The sequence below is a fragment of the Pelodiscus sinensis genome, chromosome 14 (assembly GCF_052426305.1).
Source record: "Pelodiscus sinensis isolate ZL-2025 chromosome 14, ASM5242630v1, whole genome shotgun sequence".
Lineage (NCBI taxonomy): Eukaryota > Metazoa > Chordata > Testudines > Trionychidae > Pelodiscus > Pelodiscus sinensis.
The window spans coordinates 16,747,854-16,767,426 of record NC_143065.1 but is presented as its reverse complement, the minus strand read 5'-3'; the positions used below and the strand labels follow the sequence as shown (position 1 = coordinate 16,767,426).

Sequence of the window (19,573 nt, the reverse complement as noted above, 5' to 3'; positions counted from 1 at the left end):
CCCTTTTCCGGAAAGGGGTGCCAATGTAGACACAGCCCATGTGTTTATAATCCGTATTTTGACTAAGAGGAAGTGAGATGTAATTTTCTCTATGTCTAGTAGACCAAATGTCAGAAATAGTTCTTTAATGTTATGTTGGCATGAAAAAAAGCACACAGTAGCCAGACTATGAACTACAGAACTGGCGCTACAGTCCCAACACTAAAAAGGCAAGGCAATATAGTTGAGAAAAAAGGCTCTACCTTCTTACTTTTCTGTGGTAAATCACTTAAGTACTTACCTGGGAGTGGTTTAGGAGGAGGCAACTTTGGATTACTGCTTGGAGTATGAACACTGCATATTTTAATGAATCCAGCCATTAACATGATCAGAGCAATTCCCATAAGAAGTACTGCCCACCAGTGAGCCTAAAAACACATTATACAGCAAGATTTAAAATAAAGATAGTACACTTATTTGGTGAATTTGGCAATGTTTCCCATATAATGAAACATACTAACAAAAATAAAAAAATAGATAAATGCATTAATGCCACTAATATAATAATCCATTTATCATTGTTAGGTATTTATTGCATCTAATCTGAGTAAACATAGATATTAAAGTTTCCCAACTTGATAATGGCTTTTCCGAGCTCTATCGTTGTTTCACTTAATGATTAATACTATAACTATTTTATTATAGAAAAATTTATAGAAGTCACAAATCTTCTAGTGCCAGCTATCTATAAAAGCCAGTAACTCCCAGGGATTTGCCAGACATATTCCAGGGCAATGAGTAAATCAATTCACAGACTGTAATAAAGATCAAAAGAAAAGGACTATGTATTAAATTACTATACTGCACCTTGGGGCAATGCAGCAACAATGTAAGAATCTGTGTATTTTTCACAGCTCTTAGCTGACAGTCTGGCCTTTACTTTGCATGCAAAAAGTAATAAAAAATAGCCATAAAGGAAAATTCAGCTACAACTAATGAAAAAGTGACAAAACTTAATAGAGGACTGCAGAAATTGATTCATAAATGCTGTTGCAATGAAAGTAAACATATTCGAAGCAGAACACACAAAAACATAGTCCATAGAAAGAAAGGGAAGATTTGAAAACAAGTTCTCCATCCACTCTCCCTCCCCACAAAAATTATAGGATTTGTTTTCCTCACACAGCAGAGCTGTGTCCAGGAAACATACATGAGACCTAGAATGAGAAATACTAATCGGATACACTTCCTTTATGACACTATAACTCTCACAGTTAGCCTAGTTTCTTGCTCCCCTACTGCCACTAGAGAAGGACTAATGGTAGGGCTTTCAGGGAGAAGTACTTGACTCTCAAATTCATTTCACCTACCTCCACTTTGACCCAACACTGGCTAGGATGCATTACTTTCATGACATACTGTAAACATTTTAGTTTATTGGAGGCTTATGGAGGAAAAAGTGAAAACAGAGAAATTCATTTTAGTGAGTTGTAAGATCCTTTTATGGTACCGCTGACCTGTTGAGTTAATCAAGTGTAGTATTCTTAGTCTACATCTATGCTCCACACCAGAGTGGCAGCACATAGGTCAGGAGTAGACAAATACTGGTCTGAGGTCTGGATCCAGTTCCCCATGGTTAGCCCCTGGCGGGCCAGCAGCACTATGTTTACCTGCATCTCCACAGATACAGGTGATTGCTGGGAACAGCAATCTGCAGCCAATGGGAGCTGCAAATAGGGGCTATGGGAAGTGATGTCGCAGTCCACACTGCTTCCCACCACTACCGTTGGTCAGAACAGTGATCTACAGCCAACAGGAGCTGCAATAGCCCATACCTGTGGAAGAGCGAGAAAATACAGCAGCGCTGGTCGATAAGGGACTAACCCTGGCAACACAACGCCAATTTATTGCCCACCCCGACACAGGGCATATGTAGCTACAAGCTGTAAGAAAAAGCAAGTGGTGTTCACATTGTTATGTAGCCACATGTCAGTGAAAGGCTCTGGGAGGAGGGGAAGCAGCAGGGAACTGCTGGAATCTTTCCCCAGGACTGCTGCATCTCACTACCAAAACCTTCCCCCACAGCAGTGAGAAAGCACCAGAAGTGGTGTGCTGATGGAGCCTTTCTGCACTGCCCCTTGCTGTAGGGCTATGTCTACACTTGCACCTTCTTGCGTGAGAAATATGCAAATGAGGCTAAGCCTCATTTGCATTCTTAATGAGCCACCATTTTTGCAGAAGAGGCTCTTGCGCCAGATGGAGCGGTCTACATTCCCCCTTCTTGCGCAAGAAAAACCCTCTTGCGCAATGCTGCTACACTGATTATTTTCAGGAATAATGGCATTGCGCAAGAGGCTTTTTCATGCGCAAGAAGGGGCAGTGTAGACAGCTCCTTCTGGCGCAAGAGCCTCTTCTGCAAATATGGCGGCTTACTAGGTATGCTAATGAGGCTCGGCAATATTCCACGCTTAGCCTCATTTGCATATTTCTTGCGGAAGAAGCTGCGAGTGTAGACGTAGCCCAGGAGTCTTTTCCTGTGACAGGGAAAGGCTTCACTGGTGGGAGACCACACTACTAAAAATAGCAGTGTAGAGTGGGGAAGTACTGCTTGGGCCAGAGAGAGAGCTGTGGATGTTATAAAGCTGGGTACACACCCACAGGTTTCAACAGTGTCTTTACTCAACTAAGCTATTAATATCCAGGGGGGTCCCAACTGGTGGTCAGCAGGAGCAAAGACTATAGTTAAAGTTGTCTAACACCTATTATAACGTTGTTTACTGTTATTTAGCTTAGACAAACTCCATGCTTTGTCTGCCATACAAGGGAGGGTTTTGTAAGTAAGCAAAACTGATTCATCCATTTTCAATAAATCAGCTCATGAAACTAGTATTTCTGTCTATGTTAAATTCTGGCATATTTAAAGACAGCTCTCAAACCTCAAAGATTCAGATTAGGAATTTGTTACATGGCAGAGAGGAAGTCTGAGACTGTTAGTGAACGATACCTCTCCAAACAGACATATTTGGCAATCTTATAATATGCAGAGAGTTTGCATATAGAGTTTCATCCCAGTTTGTCCCTTATTTTCTCTTCGGCACTGCGTATGCTCCCAGTGAATCTCCTGCATTACATGTCTATGATAAGAACAGAGTAAGCCTTTCAACTGAAACACAGGCTGCTTCCTCTCTCTTCCTTATTCTTAAGATAATTTTTAAACTGGGTAAAAGGCACTGGGCTGGAAGACAGAAGACTGAGTTCTAGCCTTGTCTTTCCTTAATGGTCTTTATTTTTGCTTCGTAACCTATATTAAGCAAGCTTTCATATCCTTAACATTTGGAGGGAGGCAAATTTTTTGCCCAACAAAGGGCAATGGAGGATCTGAGACCGCAAAGATTCAGAAGTAACAATAGAGTATACATCTCTAATATAGCTAACCAAAGACTTATCTAGTTAGCAACAAATCTATGTGCTTTCTGTCATGTCGTCTTACATAGAGTTGCATGTTTCAAGGATGGTAAGCCCTGCCTTAGGGCAAGGCGAGCACCTTGAGCCCCGCACCTTCAGGACCCCGCACTGCCCAGCGCCCACCTGCTCACCCCAGTGGCCTAGCTCAGCTGGCAAGCCAGTGCTCAAATGCACAGCCCCGCCTCCTAATCCACCCCCTGTTCAGCACATCACAACAACCCGCCTGATGCTCCTTCCGCCTTCCAGGACAGGAAAAGACCTCACCCTCCTGCTTGGCCCTGGCTAGCTGGCTGGTATCTGTCTCCCCTGCTTCTTCGCCTCCTTTTGCGTGACATCAAACCCTGCCCTCAGCTTGCCACTGCCTGCCTGCCTCTCTGCTCTCCTTCCGCCTGCCTCAAGACCCTGCCCCTTTGCTTGCCCACTTTTTTCTGCCAGGGAAAGGAGGAGCAGCCATGGCCTCCTAACACCTCTGATCTGGAACGCAGCTCCACTGGTGGGACACAGGCAATGAATGCTAAAGGCTTGCAAAGGAAAAAGAGCCAGACCAGGCACTGCCCACTGTTGTGGAGGACACAAAGGCCAGAGGCAAGCAACAGAGAAGTGGGCTGCCCAAGAATGAAGCAACGGAATCCCATGCCCGCCCCCCTGAATGCAGCATCTCGCCCACCCCCACCTACCCCACTTGACGAATTGTTTTTTTAAGGCACACCCACCTGTTTCCCCACGTGCCCCCGCCTCCTTCTCTGACTCTCCCGGTGTTTCCCCAGGGCAACAACAGCAGCCGGCGCCGGAGCGCTCACCTCGCTGCTTGACAGCCAGTCAAGCTCTTAGGGAAGGCAGGGCACAGGTATTGGGGCTGGAACTTACAACAGAGAAACAAACACGCTCATAGGAGGTAGAGTTTTCACCCCCAATCTCTTGACTCTTTTTTCAAACCGCACTGTAGTCTCCGAGGGGAGATGCACCACTCCCAGAGATGCTACAATACTGGGCCAATGTGCGGAGCGGATGGAGCAAGCTCCTCTTCCAGCCCCTGCCGCAAAAAATCCATTTCACATCGTTATCATCCATTTCACATCCTAACAGCAATTAAACGGATAAGAACAGACACTACACTTGATCCTAGCCTTCAAGAGGCCAAGAAGCGATACCTGGGCTCGGCTCCCGAGCACCAGGTCCCCCCTTGGCTCTTCATGGTACAAAACTGCCCAGCAGCGCCACTCCACCCCTCTCTGCAGTGCCACGGCCACCCGGGAATGACGCCCGGCCAACAGGCGCTAGAAGCATGCAACGGCCACCCCTGACCCCAGCCCCTAGGGGGCAGTGCTGCCTGGAGGGGACAGCTCAGCTGGCAGGCCAGCAGTGCTCATGTGCATAGCCCCACCTCCTGCTCCATCCTTCGTTTGGCGTATCACAACGGCCCATCTGACACTCCTTCCGTCTGCAAGGATAGGCTGAGATCCTGCCCCCCGCTTAGCCCTTGGCTAGCTTGCTGCTGTCTGTCTCCTTGCCTATCATGAAACCCCACCCCTCTTCTTGCTGCTGCTGCCTGGCTGGCTGGCTGATGGGCCCAGGGCCCCACTAACCCTTTGGCAGGGCCTGAAGGGTATAGGCATGCACAACTGTTAGCATTCTGTAAACAAAAAGCAAACTGAGAAACCACCACCAGCTACAAGTTCTCTTTCCGTCCTCTGATCAAATTGAAGGGATTTCTCCACTCCCAGATTAGGGAACAGAACATAGGAACCCCAATTCCCAACATTCTGGTGTGGCACAGCAAAATATGTATGTCAGAGCTTTTAAAAAAAATGCCATATAACCTACCTTAAAAACCTTGTTACAGTTTGAAGCATTCCTAACTTAAGAAATGCCAGATTTATTGTGCAACTTTAATTCAGCCCCCACTCCATTTCTTCTTTATGACAGTAATTACATAATCACACGGTATTTTTTCATAGGCCTCTAACATACCGGGAGGTGAATGAGAAGGTTTTGTAAGCAACAACACTTGAAATGTGAAAAACGATAGCATGCAATGATGTAATTAAAAACTGCATAATAAAGCATAGGCACAAAGGGGCAAAATTAAGGTTACACAGGCAGCTGTTAACTTTTTGAATACTTTAGTTTGCAGTTTAACAATTTTCATTTGGTAGTTTTTGTATGGCATCTGAATGAGGCTGACATTTATTACATTCCTTATCCATACATATTATTTCTAGACTTACTGCATACATTTAAAATCTGCATGACTATTTCTATGAAAATTCATGAGACTTATTTATTTGGTATAGCCAATAGTAAATGTAATATTTTACCTAACACATTTCTCAGTACTATATATTTTGACTACGACTACTGCTTTTGATTTGGTGTAAATGGAACTTTTTTGTTCAAATGAAAATTAAGCCAGAGGAAACACATTGAAATTCATGTTTAAGTATCTAATTTCTTAAAAGTGGGTTATCTGTCTTGTGTTTCACCATATATACAAAGTTTAACATAGTGCCTGGCCGGTTAATGAAAACTACCTACTTGTGACTGCAGTTATTTTAAAGGTGGCTTATTTTAAACAGCCAACTCTTTGGTCTGGTCCTTGATGAACACTAGCAAGCTTTGTAGATAAAGTTCAGAAACCTTATGAAGCAGTTAAAGTTAACCATTAATGCAATTAGGAAATGATTACATTTTGAGTATTACATACATGCTGTCTGTATTACAGGCATCCTATTACATAGCGTTTTTAAGACAGGCTACAGCTTCCCCTGTCACCTGCCAAAATGCTGCTATAAACCTACACCACATGGAAAAAACAAAGAGGGGCCCAATCCTACATCCTACTTGGCTGGCTCAAGCAGAACGGCAGCCACCAATGCCTTACTTCAGCCATGCCGAAGACAGCTGTGTGAGTAGGACCCTACCAAATTCACAGCCATGAAAAATGCATCACAGGTAGTGACATTTGGACTTGTGTGCTTTTATCCTATACAGGCAGTCCCCGGGTTACGTACAAGATAGGGACTGTAGGTTTATTCTTAAGTTGAATTTGTATATAAGTCGGAACTGGCATCCAGATTCAGCCGCTGTTGAAACTGACCAGCGGCTGACTACAGGAAGCCCGAGGCAGAGCTGCTCTGCCCCGGGGTTCCTGTAGTCAGCCGCTGATCAGTTTCAACAGCGGCTGAATCTGGATGCCTGGGACAGAGCAGTTGGGGCACTGCTGCCGGGTAGGTCCCCGCAGCGCCGCACCTCGGCGCTGCGGGGACCAACCCGGCAGCACCCCAGCTGCTCTGCCCCAGGCGTCCCTAAGTCAGCCGCTGCTGAAACTGACCAGCAGCTGACTACAGGAAACCTAGGGCAGAGCAGCTCTGCCCCCAGCTTCCTGGAATCAGCCGCTGATCAGTTTCAGCAGCGGCTGAGTGGGACCTGCTGACCATAGAGGAGTAACACCCTTGGGCGCCATATCTGTGCCCAACAATGAAACCCTGCCTAGTATCCTGATGTTGTGGACTGGGAGAGAAGGCTCTAGCATTTCCCCAGTGTCCTTTTTCTTGGTGGGGCAGTAGTGGGAGTGGCAGCCCCAACACCAGGGATTTCCAGAGGAAGCTGGGGACTCAGAGAACGCAATAACTTCCCTGTGTTCTCTCGCTGTACTCTGCCCTGCACCAGAGGCCCCGGGCATCCCAGCACATCCTTTCCCACAAAACTGCCTGCAGCTATGTGCACCCAGTCAGCTGTATATGAAGCTGATCCATGCCTCCAGGCACACTGTGGTTGTGTCCCACCATCCTTCCCCAGGACAGGAATCCTTCTGGAGAAGGATCTTCTTCTTAAACTCCCTCCTTAGAAAAATTCTGGCTGTGTCCCTGGAGTAGAGTGACATTAGCCGATTCCTTTTAATCTCAAAAAGTCTATTTAGTGTTTACAGAGAATTGACTATGTGCAAATATTAGAACATTTATTACAATAGTTTCTTAAACTAAAAGGGATCCACTATATATTTATACTATATTAGCTATTCTTTGAGCAATGAACATTGCATTAATAAATGACAATATTTTCAGTGCTTCCATAACCACTAAATTATGGTTGAGTAAATCAGATATTTGGGGCTCAATTCTTCTAGTCTGCTTCCTAGACTGCATAGGCTTGGAGTCAGCAGCCTCGCACAAAGGCGGAAGTGACAGCTTGGCGGGGGGGAGGGAGGTGGGCAGCAGTCCCTCTGCCCATTCCTGGGTAATGGTTAAATGTTAAACAGTTACCTGTTCATATAACTAGCCCTCCCACATCCCAATTTCATTAAGCTATGCCTGATCCTTGAAAATTTCTTTATGCATCACACTTTTCTTCCATTGTTCTTTATATTTAGTACTATTGAGATGGAATATAATTAGGTCTACAAAGAAAACTTAAGAAAAAAATTTCAAGATGACAGCAAAAACCCAAACTCACTGCTAAACTTGGCCTTGCCAAGTACAGAAGGCAAGGCCATCAGAACAACCCTAACATTAATACCCCCTTCTACTCATAAAAACCAATCAAAATCAGAAGCCACACTGAAACAAAAGTTAAAATTAATGAAATACTGTACAAACAAACAGAAGCCCTATCACCAAACAGGTTTTACTCCGAAGAGAGAGAAGTGCCTAAGACACAAAGGCCACGAGGGATTTTGATATTATCTGTTTTACGTGTAAGGCATTTAGATTCCTCTGTGAGGGTGGTAAACCCTAGACCCTAAACCAGACAATCATCTGAGCCTGAAATGTATACAAGAAGACAACTATGGAAGTGGATAGCCTAAAAATCAGACACCTATTTAACAAGCCACATGCATCTAATAAAGGTCTTGGAAAAAAAAATGCTGCTGACCAGACCCCAAGTCAGTTGTAAGGTGTGTGTTTTTTATTGCAGTGTAGACATACCTTAAGAGAACACTGAAATATTGCATATTCAATTATTTATCATTGTGATACTGAATGTATTGAATCTATTCAATCCATTTACACGGCTCTTGCAAGCTTATATTACCAAATCATAAAGATACTTACCACAATCCACTCTGCAATATTTTCATATAGCTCTGGATTAAAAATTGCTTTCTTTAGTCTAGCTAGAGGACCATCTGCGTCCACCAACCGACACCTCATGAATACATCACAGTAGCCTTTAAAATCATTACAGGGGGATCCAGGTTGCAATGTAATGGTTTTGTGACTGAAATGCTCCTTCCACTGATCAGATCCTGTACTTGCACAAGTAATTGGATCCACTGGAAAAAAAAAGTGAAAATAACTGAAGGCTGGCTTTTATTTCAAGACAAATTTATAACAAAATACTTTGTACATGCACCAATGTATAAAGGATAACCAACTCAATACCAAAAATGTACTCTTACCCTATTTAAAAACATATCAGAAAGTGGTAATTTGTCTTTCATTAAGGTATTATATTTTTTATTTTAAAGTTGACATGCCAATGGCATATCAAATAGGCATTTTACTAGAGGTCCACTGACTAACATTATAGGAGAAGCACGTTGTTCATAATAGTACATAAGCCATAAAAACTGAATTGTACTTTGTGTATTTCCAAAAAATGAGTTTCAACAGCAAGAAGCAAATACTTTCCCTGCTGCTGTAATTCTTACTCAAATTTGGTGAAAAAACCTTGAGATTTGAACTATTGTATTAATATTTAGATAATGAGCACATCTTACTTTTTTTCATGCAGCAGACATGGCACAACTCTTTATCATCCTTGCCGTCTGAACTAGCACATGTACATTCCTCCAAGCCATATTTTTCACAGATTGAACCAGCACATTGCTATTTGAGACAAAAGGAGGAAGAATAATTCAATATTATCTTCACATCCAAGCATACTTTAAAGCAGGTAAAATATACCAATTGTAATGGTCAGAAAGCTCCTGTTCTCAGTCTCCCTTTACTGAGCCTGAACACTTCTCTTCCCTGCCTTTCCACTAACATTTCCCTGCCCTCAATGCATCCCTAAACCTTTCGCCTCTACTCTCCCCACTGTCCCTCCCCTGCATACCAGCAAACATTTCATACAGACACACATGAACTCTCTTACACAGACATTGATTACATTCATCTAAAATAGAAACAAACCTTTCCAAGGACACGTTTTTGCAATATACCATCGATGTCCAGATTTCTGTACAAGTAGGGATTTGAACTGACTCTCTTTGGGCCATTCTCCAAGTAGGAACACTGAACAGGGGGCCAACGAGCCATGATCCTTCCACTTTCAAACAGAATCCATCAGCCCTGGTTCAAAGGACTGCCCAATAACCACCCTGTGGTACCCAATTACTAGCAAATTTTGAAGGCCAATAGTTCTGTTAATGCTTCTGCCAATGCATGCTCAGCATTAGGAACATTTAGAAGAGGAAGTGTGCTTTAACCTAAATTTGTGGATGCTTCCTGCTGCTGCTGGGCAGTTGTGCTTGTACACATGCATCCTAGAAATTAGGAATCTGCTGATTTTCCCTGCCTTACTAGTTATGGTTGGCACATTTCTAGGCTGGCATGAAGCAGACTCCCTATGGGCAATGGATTGTTGTGCAAACTACTAGCAGGATTCAAATATATTAACGTTCCCCATTGCACTAGCTGGCTTGCTTTATACATTCCTGACAGATGGGAAGTCTGCAAATATTCCCTTACTCTGATTGGCTTGCTGTGAATGCTCTCTGGCCAGGCAGCACAGTTTGTAGGGAACTGTTGGGAGAAATAAGGGGGCCAAAACGCTCCCCTCTCCCAACACCATGGAATAGGAGAGAAATAGGGCAGGTCAAATGATGAGAGGATCTGCAAGAGAGTGTACACTACTCAAAGTAGTGTTTCAAAGAGCTGTTTCAAAGTAAGGGAACTACAGTAAACTTCCGACAATCCGGCACCTTTGGGATGCAGGGGGTGCCGGATTATCAGATATGCCAGAGTATCAGGAGGTACTCCGGAAGGGGGGCTATGGTACGAGGGTGGAGGTGGGATGGCGGGGGAAGCCCTGCGCAGCCGCCGGTGACAGGCCAGCCGGGGCTGCAAGTGGCAGCGGCCACGTGGGGAAGCGGCGGGCAGAGCAGCTGGGGTGCTGCCGGGTTGGTCCCGCAGCGTCGCCCCTCACCTGAGCGGCGCTGCGGAACCAATCCGGCAGCACCCCAGCTGCTCTGCCCCACGGTTTCCTCAAATCCGCCTCTGCTGAAACTGACAAGTGGCGGACTTGGGGAAAACGGCAGGCAGAGCAGCTGGGGTGATGCCCGGTTGGTCCCGCAGTTCCACCCCTCACCCGCCTGCTCGGAACCCCAGCTGCTCTGCTCCGCAGCTTTCCCAAGTCCACTGTTCGTCAGTTTCAGCATCAGCACAGCGTGGAGCAGAGAAGCTGGAATGCTGCTGGGTGCCAAGCAGGGGGGGAGGGGCAGCGCTGTGGGACCAACCGGGCAGCACCTCAGCTGCTCTGCGCCTCTTCTCCAAGTCCACCACTGGTCAGTTTCAGCAGCAGCCGCAGCGGACTTGGGGAAGCGGCGCGGAGCAGCTCCAATTGTCTGGCTGGCAGGATCATTTCCGGGTTCCAGTTGGTGCCGGACTATCGGGAGTGCTGGACCACTGGGGTTTTACTGTACAAGGAAGATTTATCTTCCCACTACTTTTTCTTTTTAAGATCACACAGAGTTTTCTGAAGAATAAAACAATATCCTCATGCTATCCTCCATTAGCGATAAAGCCATACTGCTTCACAAAATAGTGCTTTATGTTATATTGTTAATTCAATAGTTTGGTACATTGAGCTCACCCCTTTAATGCAAACTTGTGTCTGTCTGTTGCAATCGGTGAAGTTTGGCTTGGGCTCAGATGCTGGACAGAGAGCACTGAAACCATTACACATTCCTTCTCTTGCACAGTCAGAATCATTCCGACACTTATCAGTCTTGAATTTGAAAGCACATTGTGCAGTACAGCAGGGGCCTTGACTGGGGCTAGAAAGAAAACAAAAACAAAAAACAGAAAAGATGCATTAAGAAAAATTCCTTTTTGTTCATGGAGTTTCTAGTATTCCCATAGCATTATTGTCCAAGTCTTCTAAATGTAACATTTATTGATTAAAAAAAAATGAGAGCAAATTTGTCTGTATTCTAAGAAATATATATATTTAACTAGAATACCAATTAAAACATCTGCATACAAAAACAGAATCGGTTTTGGTTTTTCCAATTTGTGCCAACAAAATAAAATGAAACATGTTTGTCTAAGGGGCAGAAAAAGTATGGTATTTTGCATCCAGTACAGGCAGTCCCCGGGTTACATGGATCTGACTTACATCGGATCCCTACTTACAAACGGGGTGAGGCAACCCCACACTAGCTGCTTCCCCCCAGCAGACCAGGAAGACGCGGAGCGGCTTTTCTCAGCAGACACCTCAGCTTGAGAATAAAGGACTGAGGGAAGTGAGGTGTGGGAGAATAAAACTGAGCTCTGGAGAAATGTTTGGCTAGAGTTTCCCCTACAATATGTACCAGTTCCGACTTACATACAAATTCAACTTAAGAACAAACCTACAGTCCCTATCTTGTACGTAACCCGGGGACTGCCTGTAGTCTTCTTAGTCTCAACTTAAATGATTAAATTATGAAAACCACCACTTAGGCTACACTAGAAAAGTTATTTTACATGCATGTTTACACCTAAACACCCTCAAAAATGAAATTTTAGGTTAAACTAACACTGTGCAAGTTAAACTTAGCACCAGGAAGAAGTTTAAAATTAAGGATGAAGTCCTTTCATGCTGTGGAGTATAGGACCCCCAAAACACTAAAGAATCTTACATATCATATCCTTCATCGCCAACAGAATTCAATAGTTTAATGTTTTACTACCTGGAATTGTTGAATATCTGTCAAAATAGCCTCAGCCAAAATTGTTTATGAACTTGGATACTTTAAGATAAATCATGAAGCTTTCATAAAGGTTTAAATAGTTTAGCTAAAATCTGTAATTTACCTATGTTACAGAACATTACTGAAGCAATCAATTTACACAATTTAAGTTTACTTTTAGCATTTTCCTTCATTTTTGAGGATTAATTTAAGCTAAACAAATTCATTTTTTTTGTTCTCTCTCTTTAGAGAGACATTCTCCAAGTAAAAAAATATTTGAAATATTAAACATTGATAAAAGTTACACATTTTTATTCACATAGGGTTTATATGGGTACCATCAAGTAGCGTGGGCCTAATTTTATTTATTTATATATATGGCACTATCATAAGGAAATTTTGAATAAATGTGGAAGAATATTTAGCCATGCAAAACAGGTAGCTAGATATCTTACACTGCATTTTAACAAAACATTTAGGAAATACCAACCTCTATCTGAAAGTTCTCTTATGAGCATGGACTTTTCAATATAATTTGCCATTTGCAATTACTTGTAGCAAGCGATCCAAGGAAATCTATGGCTGAAATCAGGGTTTTCTTGGGCTCATTACAGTCACAGTGCTATCTTAGACATGCAAGCTATACTGATGAATACAATACTATAACATTTTTTGCTATCATTTAGGCTTCATAAGTGGAATGATCTTCTAGTGCCAAATCTTGATTTTTTTGATCAATGCTACTTCAACAGAAATTTAACATTGGTTTCTGGCAAGCTATTAAAGTTTAATGCATTCATAGACACTGGTAGCAGCAAAGAAAAAAAAATCACATGCAATGGGGCTAGAGAACAAAGCAGCCTTGTACAGTTGTAAGCCAAGAACAGCTCACGCTGCTCTTAAATTAGGTCTTGTCTACAGCAACATTTATTACACTGCAAACATGGATTTAAATTTACCATGCAGTAAGCATCTGTGTGGACCTTGCTACCATATGCTAAAAATTCAGTAGTGCTCTTCAATTTACCCTGTTTTGAAACGGACGATAAAAGCACCCTAGGGAACTTTCTGTGTGGGCTCTTCTGCAGGACACAGAGAGCATGCACCAGTTTAAGGCAGGAGAGATTTACACCCTAGCTCACTATACACTAAATAGACAACTCACAGTTGTAGAAGGCTGTCTAAAGACTTGTCAAGTTCTGATCTGTTTAGATTCTTTATTCTTTCCCCAACAGTAATAGTCAAAAAGAGGAAAAAGGGTAGGGATCCAACTGATTCTTCCCCTCTGTCCCCAAATTACTGATATTACTTGACATTAAAAATAACCACTACTGAGGGAATTACAGGGGATTAATTACTCTTTATATAGCCTTAGTTCAAGATCCCCAGATAAATTTGACAAGGATACATATTCTTACAGAAATCATCCGATAACAATAGAGTCTCCTAAAGTATGGCCTCAGTCCAGGTACTACTGAACAGATGTTCATAGTAGAATGATCTTTTAGTGCCAATTCTTAACATTTGGCAAACATTTAAAATTCGAAGGCAACTTTAGTAAACGAGTTAATAACTGGAATTAACAGTAAGCTTAAATTTCATCAGCAAAACTTATCCTAGCCATATCTGGTTTAATCCATGTTAACAAAGCTGCATGGAAAAGTACGTTCTGACACTGCACATTTGCATGTTCCTCTAGCTAGAGAGACACCTTCAGTCTTAAGGACTGTCAACCTGATCCTTTTCACAAGCACAAGACAGTGAGTGTCCTAAGTAAATTTTTTTCCTATACATCCAAGATGGATCAGAGAAGCAAGTAAAGGGACTTAAATATTTGGGTTTCTTTCAAGACCATGTCTGCAAACACAAGTGTTACTTGGTATGAGATACCTAATGTGATAAATATGGGTATGTATAGGGATAGTCACGTTTAAGTGTGTAAGCTGTCTGAATTTAATTAAAGAGATAATCACAACCAATTAACTTTTTAAGCACAACTTGCCCCTATCTATACACCGGGTCATAAGGTATACTTAAAGTTAGAGACATTTTAACAATACAAGCGAGATTAGACTTCAAATGTCAAGCAGTATACTTCAGAAGGCCTTATCCATTAGTCTGAACAATTCAATAAGCATTTAATTACTGAAATCTATAATACCTGCACGATTTGCCTGGTTTTAACTTGCATTTCTTATCTTCTGGTTGATTTGCATCATAACAGCATTCATCTTTACACTGGTCACTGTATCCACAATCACACTGCTCTCCCTCTTCTACCATTCCATTACCACAGATAGGCTGGCCAGACTCTGAAAAATGTCAATATATTTTTGTAACACTTGCATAGTTAAGTAAGACTGGCAATGTCTATTCAAAACCAGGTTAGTACCAGAGATGTTAAATATCTGTTAATTGAATAGTTGATTAACCTCATGAACTCTTATCAGTTACTCAACTATTCTATAGTCCCCATAGGGGTGGGGCCGGTAGCCAGTGCGCTCTGGCCCCACTCCCAAGGAGGCCCCTGCCACTCTGGACTTCTGTGGGTGCCAGGCAGGAACTGGTTCATGAGGGGAACCAGTTTAAAAAACAGCTGATACAGAGGGAGCAGTGTGGGGTGGCAACAGCCCCTGTCCAGGGGAGCAGTGCCTGAGCTCCCAGACCCAGCGTGAGCCAGAACTGAGCCAGGCTGCCTGCCTGCCTACCTCCTAATACTCTTTGAAAGCAGAGCTGCAGCAGGGTAGGTTCCAGACCCGGCACATGCCAGGACTGAGCTGGGCTGCTGACCAGCCTGCTAAAATATTTACGGGGGGGGGAGGGGGGGAGAAGAGAGAAACTGGGGGAGAATGGGTATAGAAGCTTTTGCTTATCGGTTAATTAAACAGTTGACTATACTATTACATCCCTTGTTAGTACTGGAAGCATAGGTGTGTTGCAGATTAGGATTTTGCAGGAGAATTTGAACAGTGCTCTTCAGCATCCAGCTTGTTGATTTCTACCACATATTTTGTTCTGTTTGTATTCAGAACTTCCATGAATAACAATGGAAATTGTGCAAAGGAAAAAATGAGATCAGAGCTCAGGATAGAGAATTTTTCCTTAAAACTCCAAATTACCATCTAATTTTTGAGCACTGCTCCCCTTTCTCTAAAAATTCTGAAGACCAAAACAGCTAATTATGGACAGAAAGAACTGATGATGGCTAGAGCAAAGATCCTTGGTACCACTGGCTCCAAAGCTTTTGTTTCACTTGTGCATTCATAAACTACTTTACAAAAGGTTCAGGGCCATTGTCACTGAACAAGACTGCAGTAAAAATGATCAAAGGATCAGGATATAGACCCTAAATGAGTGCATGCACGTGTACACTAGGGATGTTAGCATATAGTCAATTACATGATTAACCGATAATCCCAGGTTTATGGGTTAATCATATTGACTACAAGCAACCTCCCCTCTTGCTGTGTCTGTATCAGAGGTAGCAAGGAGGGGGAAGGTGGAAGCCAGTGCCCATGGGGGGTCGGCTTTTAAGCCATCTCTCCATGATTGCCAGCTCCCTCTCCCCTCCTGCTGCCTCCCAGAGGCAGCAGCGAGTGAAGGGGGAGAAAGACGGCAGGAGCCAACACGCATGGGGAGCCAGTTTTTAAGTTGGGTCTGTGCCAACCTATCCTCCCCACCTCCCACAGAGGAAGCAGTGGTGAAAGGCAACAGGTGGGAGATTGCTTAGAAACCAGCTCCCCATGAGCACTGGATCCAGCAGAGCCATCTGCAGCCCCTGCTCCCTCTAATAGAGAGGCAGTAGTGTTGGGGAGAAGGGGGAGGCAGATGAGAGCCGGTACGAGTGGGAAGAAGCTTTCAAGCTGGTTCCCCACACATATTGGCTCCTACGGAGCCACATGCCCTCGCAGTGCTGCCTCTTAAAAGCCAGTTCCCACCGAGCCTGCTGCCTCCTGCATGTAAAAGTGTAACTACTAGAATTTCCAGTGGTTACAGGTTTACATAAACTACAGTTAACATCCCTAGCATGTACCCCTTCAAAATTATTTTTTGCACAATTTGTGTGGATAAGAAATTGAATATGTAATGGTCAGGTGTTATCAAGTTTTCAGAACTATGAAGGAGAGAGGGCAAGTGCCCCTATGAGAAGTCAGTCTACAAGCTACCATGCTAATGGATAGTTTCACATTGATTCTTTAGTCAGTCTGTATCTCATCTGCTGTCTCATTTTATACTCAGACTAACGACTTTTTGTTCCACTTGTACAGCACCAATGTCAACTGGGTCTGGTCTATGACTAGGGCTTCCAAGTGCTGTTATAACAGTGACACAACATTAACCCTTTAGCATTTTACAAGGCTGACTAAAATACATACCAACAAAACAATTATTTCTTTTTTTTTCAAGAACTTGGCTGATATTTCGAACGCTACAGACAGAGAACTTGTTATTGTTAAGTTTGTCCCCAGATGTAGCTCTTGCATACATGATATAATTTCCATTTTCTTTTTGCCCCAGGTTCTTGGACTCTCCTGGAGTGCATTCTGTTCCAGAATCATGCTGCAAAACAGAATATTGTGAATTACTTTAAGTGGATTAGTTTATTTTAATTTGCTATCTTTCTACCTATACATGTAACAACCATGTGTGGTAAAAGAGCAAGAAAATTTCATATAAAATAGTTTCATTTTAAAAAGTGTAGCAAAAAACTAAGACATTCTATATATCTTTGCATTGAATCAAAAAGACACATAATGGAAAAGTTCAGCATTAAAGACTAATGGTACCTGGAATTGAAAATGTGTCAGTGAAATGATTCCATGAAGGGAAATTTTTCAAAATTCTGACAGTTAAAATTACCATTTAACTAGCCATTAATAGTTAATATATCGTTATTTTTTCTCCCTATTCCATCCCTTCTGTTTCATCTATTATCTGAATAGAAACGTTCAAGAGCAGCTACATACTTAAAAGGTCAACAAAAATTCTGTAACTGGTGAATCCCCTCAAAAATTAATTTTGTGCCATGAGGCTGCTGTTCCAGCACCCACAAGCAAATCCCAAGCTAGTGAACTCTGCTTCTGCTATTGTTGAAGTATTTTCTTATTAGACCGATCGTAGTTTAGACAGGCTCCAGTAGTTCAAGGACAAAGAAGCAATGCATAAGAAACAAACCAATGTTTTGTCTGACCAGAAATATAACACTGTTATTACTAAATCCAGATTGCAACAAAATCTTCTCCAACACACTGACCCAAATAACGATCACTTGTCGATTTTAAGAAGTGAAGAATATCAGATGCAGAAGATAAATGGAAAGTCACTACAACATCTCCAACTTAAACAATGGTGGCTTATCCCTCTGTGTGTGTGTGTGTGCATGCACGCGCGCTGCTTACTACAACACAACATGCACATTCCTTTCTTTTATTGCCTGTACATTATATTCCAAAGATATAGGAGCACTGATGAAAGTTAACTTCTGTGAGAGCGTATAAGGTATATAACCAGAGAACTGAACTATCCAATTGAAATGATTAAATATAATCAGCTTAGGCACAAATGGTTTGATGTGTCCCTGCTTAACCACACTGATAGGGAAACAGTAGTTTTACATGATTACTAGCACTGTTTTAGACTATTTCAGTTATATTACCTACTGATTATCTGCCCACATTTCCTGGTATCTCCCCAAAGCAAAGGATTCTGGGAGATTGCTGAATGCTACCATGTGCTCTGTGGGACATTAATAGGAGGACCAGCTGAAACATCTCAGATAATCAATATTCACATTGTGAGGACTTAAATATGATCTGATTTGTGTGGGGTGCGGGAATCCATTTCTAGCCACTCTATGGAGAACTGATCACTTATAACATCACTTGCTAAGATTCATGGAATAATTTATAATGTAGAAGTTTCAAAGATAATGATAAATGGCATAAGCTTTTAAAAATATATTTGACAAGAGTAAGAAACTGTTTAATACCAGATTTCTATTACCACTTTTGATACAAATGATTTCCCCACAATATGACCAAACCCTTCCAGCATAAGTATATAAATGTGCACTTAAAATGGTATTACATGTTGAACCTCTCTAGTCCAGGAGAATTTGCTGAACCCCGGGAGGTCAATAATGTCTAGCAACATTACCAATACTCCCACTGCTTACTGTGCTCTTAGAAAACATTTAGGGGTAAATTAGAGTTGAACAGCACAGAACTCAGAGAACCAGGATCATTGGAAACTTGGTCAAACCCATGAAAAGTGGGCATCCAGCTAAGTAAAATTATGCCAGACCACAGGTGTTAAAAGACCAGCATGCCAGATTAGCGAGGTTCAACCTGTACTATAAAGAGTATAGCAAAATTCTTGACAAGTGTATCTGCTGATTATCTAGTTAAAACATGAGTTTCAAAGGCAAGTTCAAAAATGATGTTCCAATTGATCCAAAAGCATTTTTACCCTATGACAGATTTCCACTTCTTCGATCAATGAACACTGTTAACACTGGATTCTTGTTCCCTCCAATACGGAACAATTATCTTAATGGTTAAATTTGTGTTTTCTAAAATGTAAAACTTTAAAAGCAGGAGATATTCTCCACTTTTCACACTACCCACAAATAAAAGAAACAAATAAAACCTCCATTGTTTCAACCTGTTATAGACAAAAGCCTTGAATGTATCATGATAAGGCAAATGCTTCAAAATCTCATTACAAGTAAGTCAGATAGCCTCTTCTCAAAATAAAGTAATCTTTAAGGTATAAAAATGGTGAGGGGCCCAAAGGAAGTTGTATTCCCACTGCTGAGTGAGAGGATATAACCAAAATTTGTCCTTATCAACTGAAACACTTCCCCTCACTCTGCATGAAATAGAAGCTAGTATTCTATTCACCATAATAGATGTACACATACACATTTTGGAAAAGATGAGTAAGCTTTGCCCTTCAATGGAAGCGGGAAGGCAGAGAGAATAACTCACACTTTTTTACAAAAGAGTGGTCGTGAATAAGTGCAGTATAAGGAAGGCTAAACAACAGGTAGCTGCTGTAAGCAGCTTAATGAGAAATTTAGAATATTTGCAGTCTTGTCACACCAAGTTCTTTTCTAGAACATTCATAAATATCTTAGTGCATACGCTTTATCTGTAAAATCCTTTTTTTTTTTTTTTTTTTGCAAACACATACACATAGTAGTAAAAGGTCTACGTTATAATATGCATAAAC

General features: G+C 42.1%; 1 protein-coding gene and 1 non-coding gene across 2 annotated transcripts in view; both read right to left on the bottom strand.

Annotated features, from left to right (window-relative positions):
- Positions 1–19,573, bottom strand: part of ADAM10 (ADAM metallopeptidase domain 10) — a 122,974-nt gene that overhangs the window by 3,048 nt on the left and 100,353 nt on the right. The window contains exons 10-15 of the mRNA XM_006112456.5: positions 16,717–16,900; positions 14,502–14,652; positions 11,260–11,443; positions 9,164–9,272; positions 8,496–8,716; positions 281–407 (exon numbers count right to left, since the gene is read on the bottom strand). Of these exons, the coding sequence (XP_006112518.2) occupies positions 281–407; positions 8,496–8,716; positions 9,164–9,272; positions 11,260–11,443; positions 14,502–14,652; positions 16,717–16,900 (976 nt within the window). The remainder of the gene's footprint in view (positions 1–280; positions 408–8,495; positions 8,717–9,163; positions 9,273–11,259; positions 11,444–14,501; positions 14,653–16,716; positions 16,901–19,573) is intronic.
- Positions 4,399–4,593, bottom strand: LOC112547593 (U2 spliceosomal RNA). The gene has a single exon (XR_003091358.2). It is a non-coding gene; the product is annotated as a U2 spliceosomal RNA (small nuclear RNA).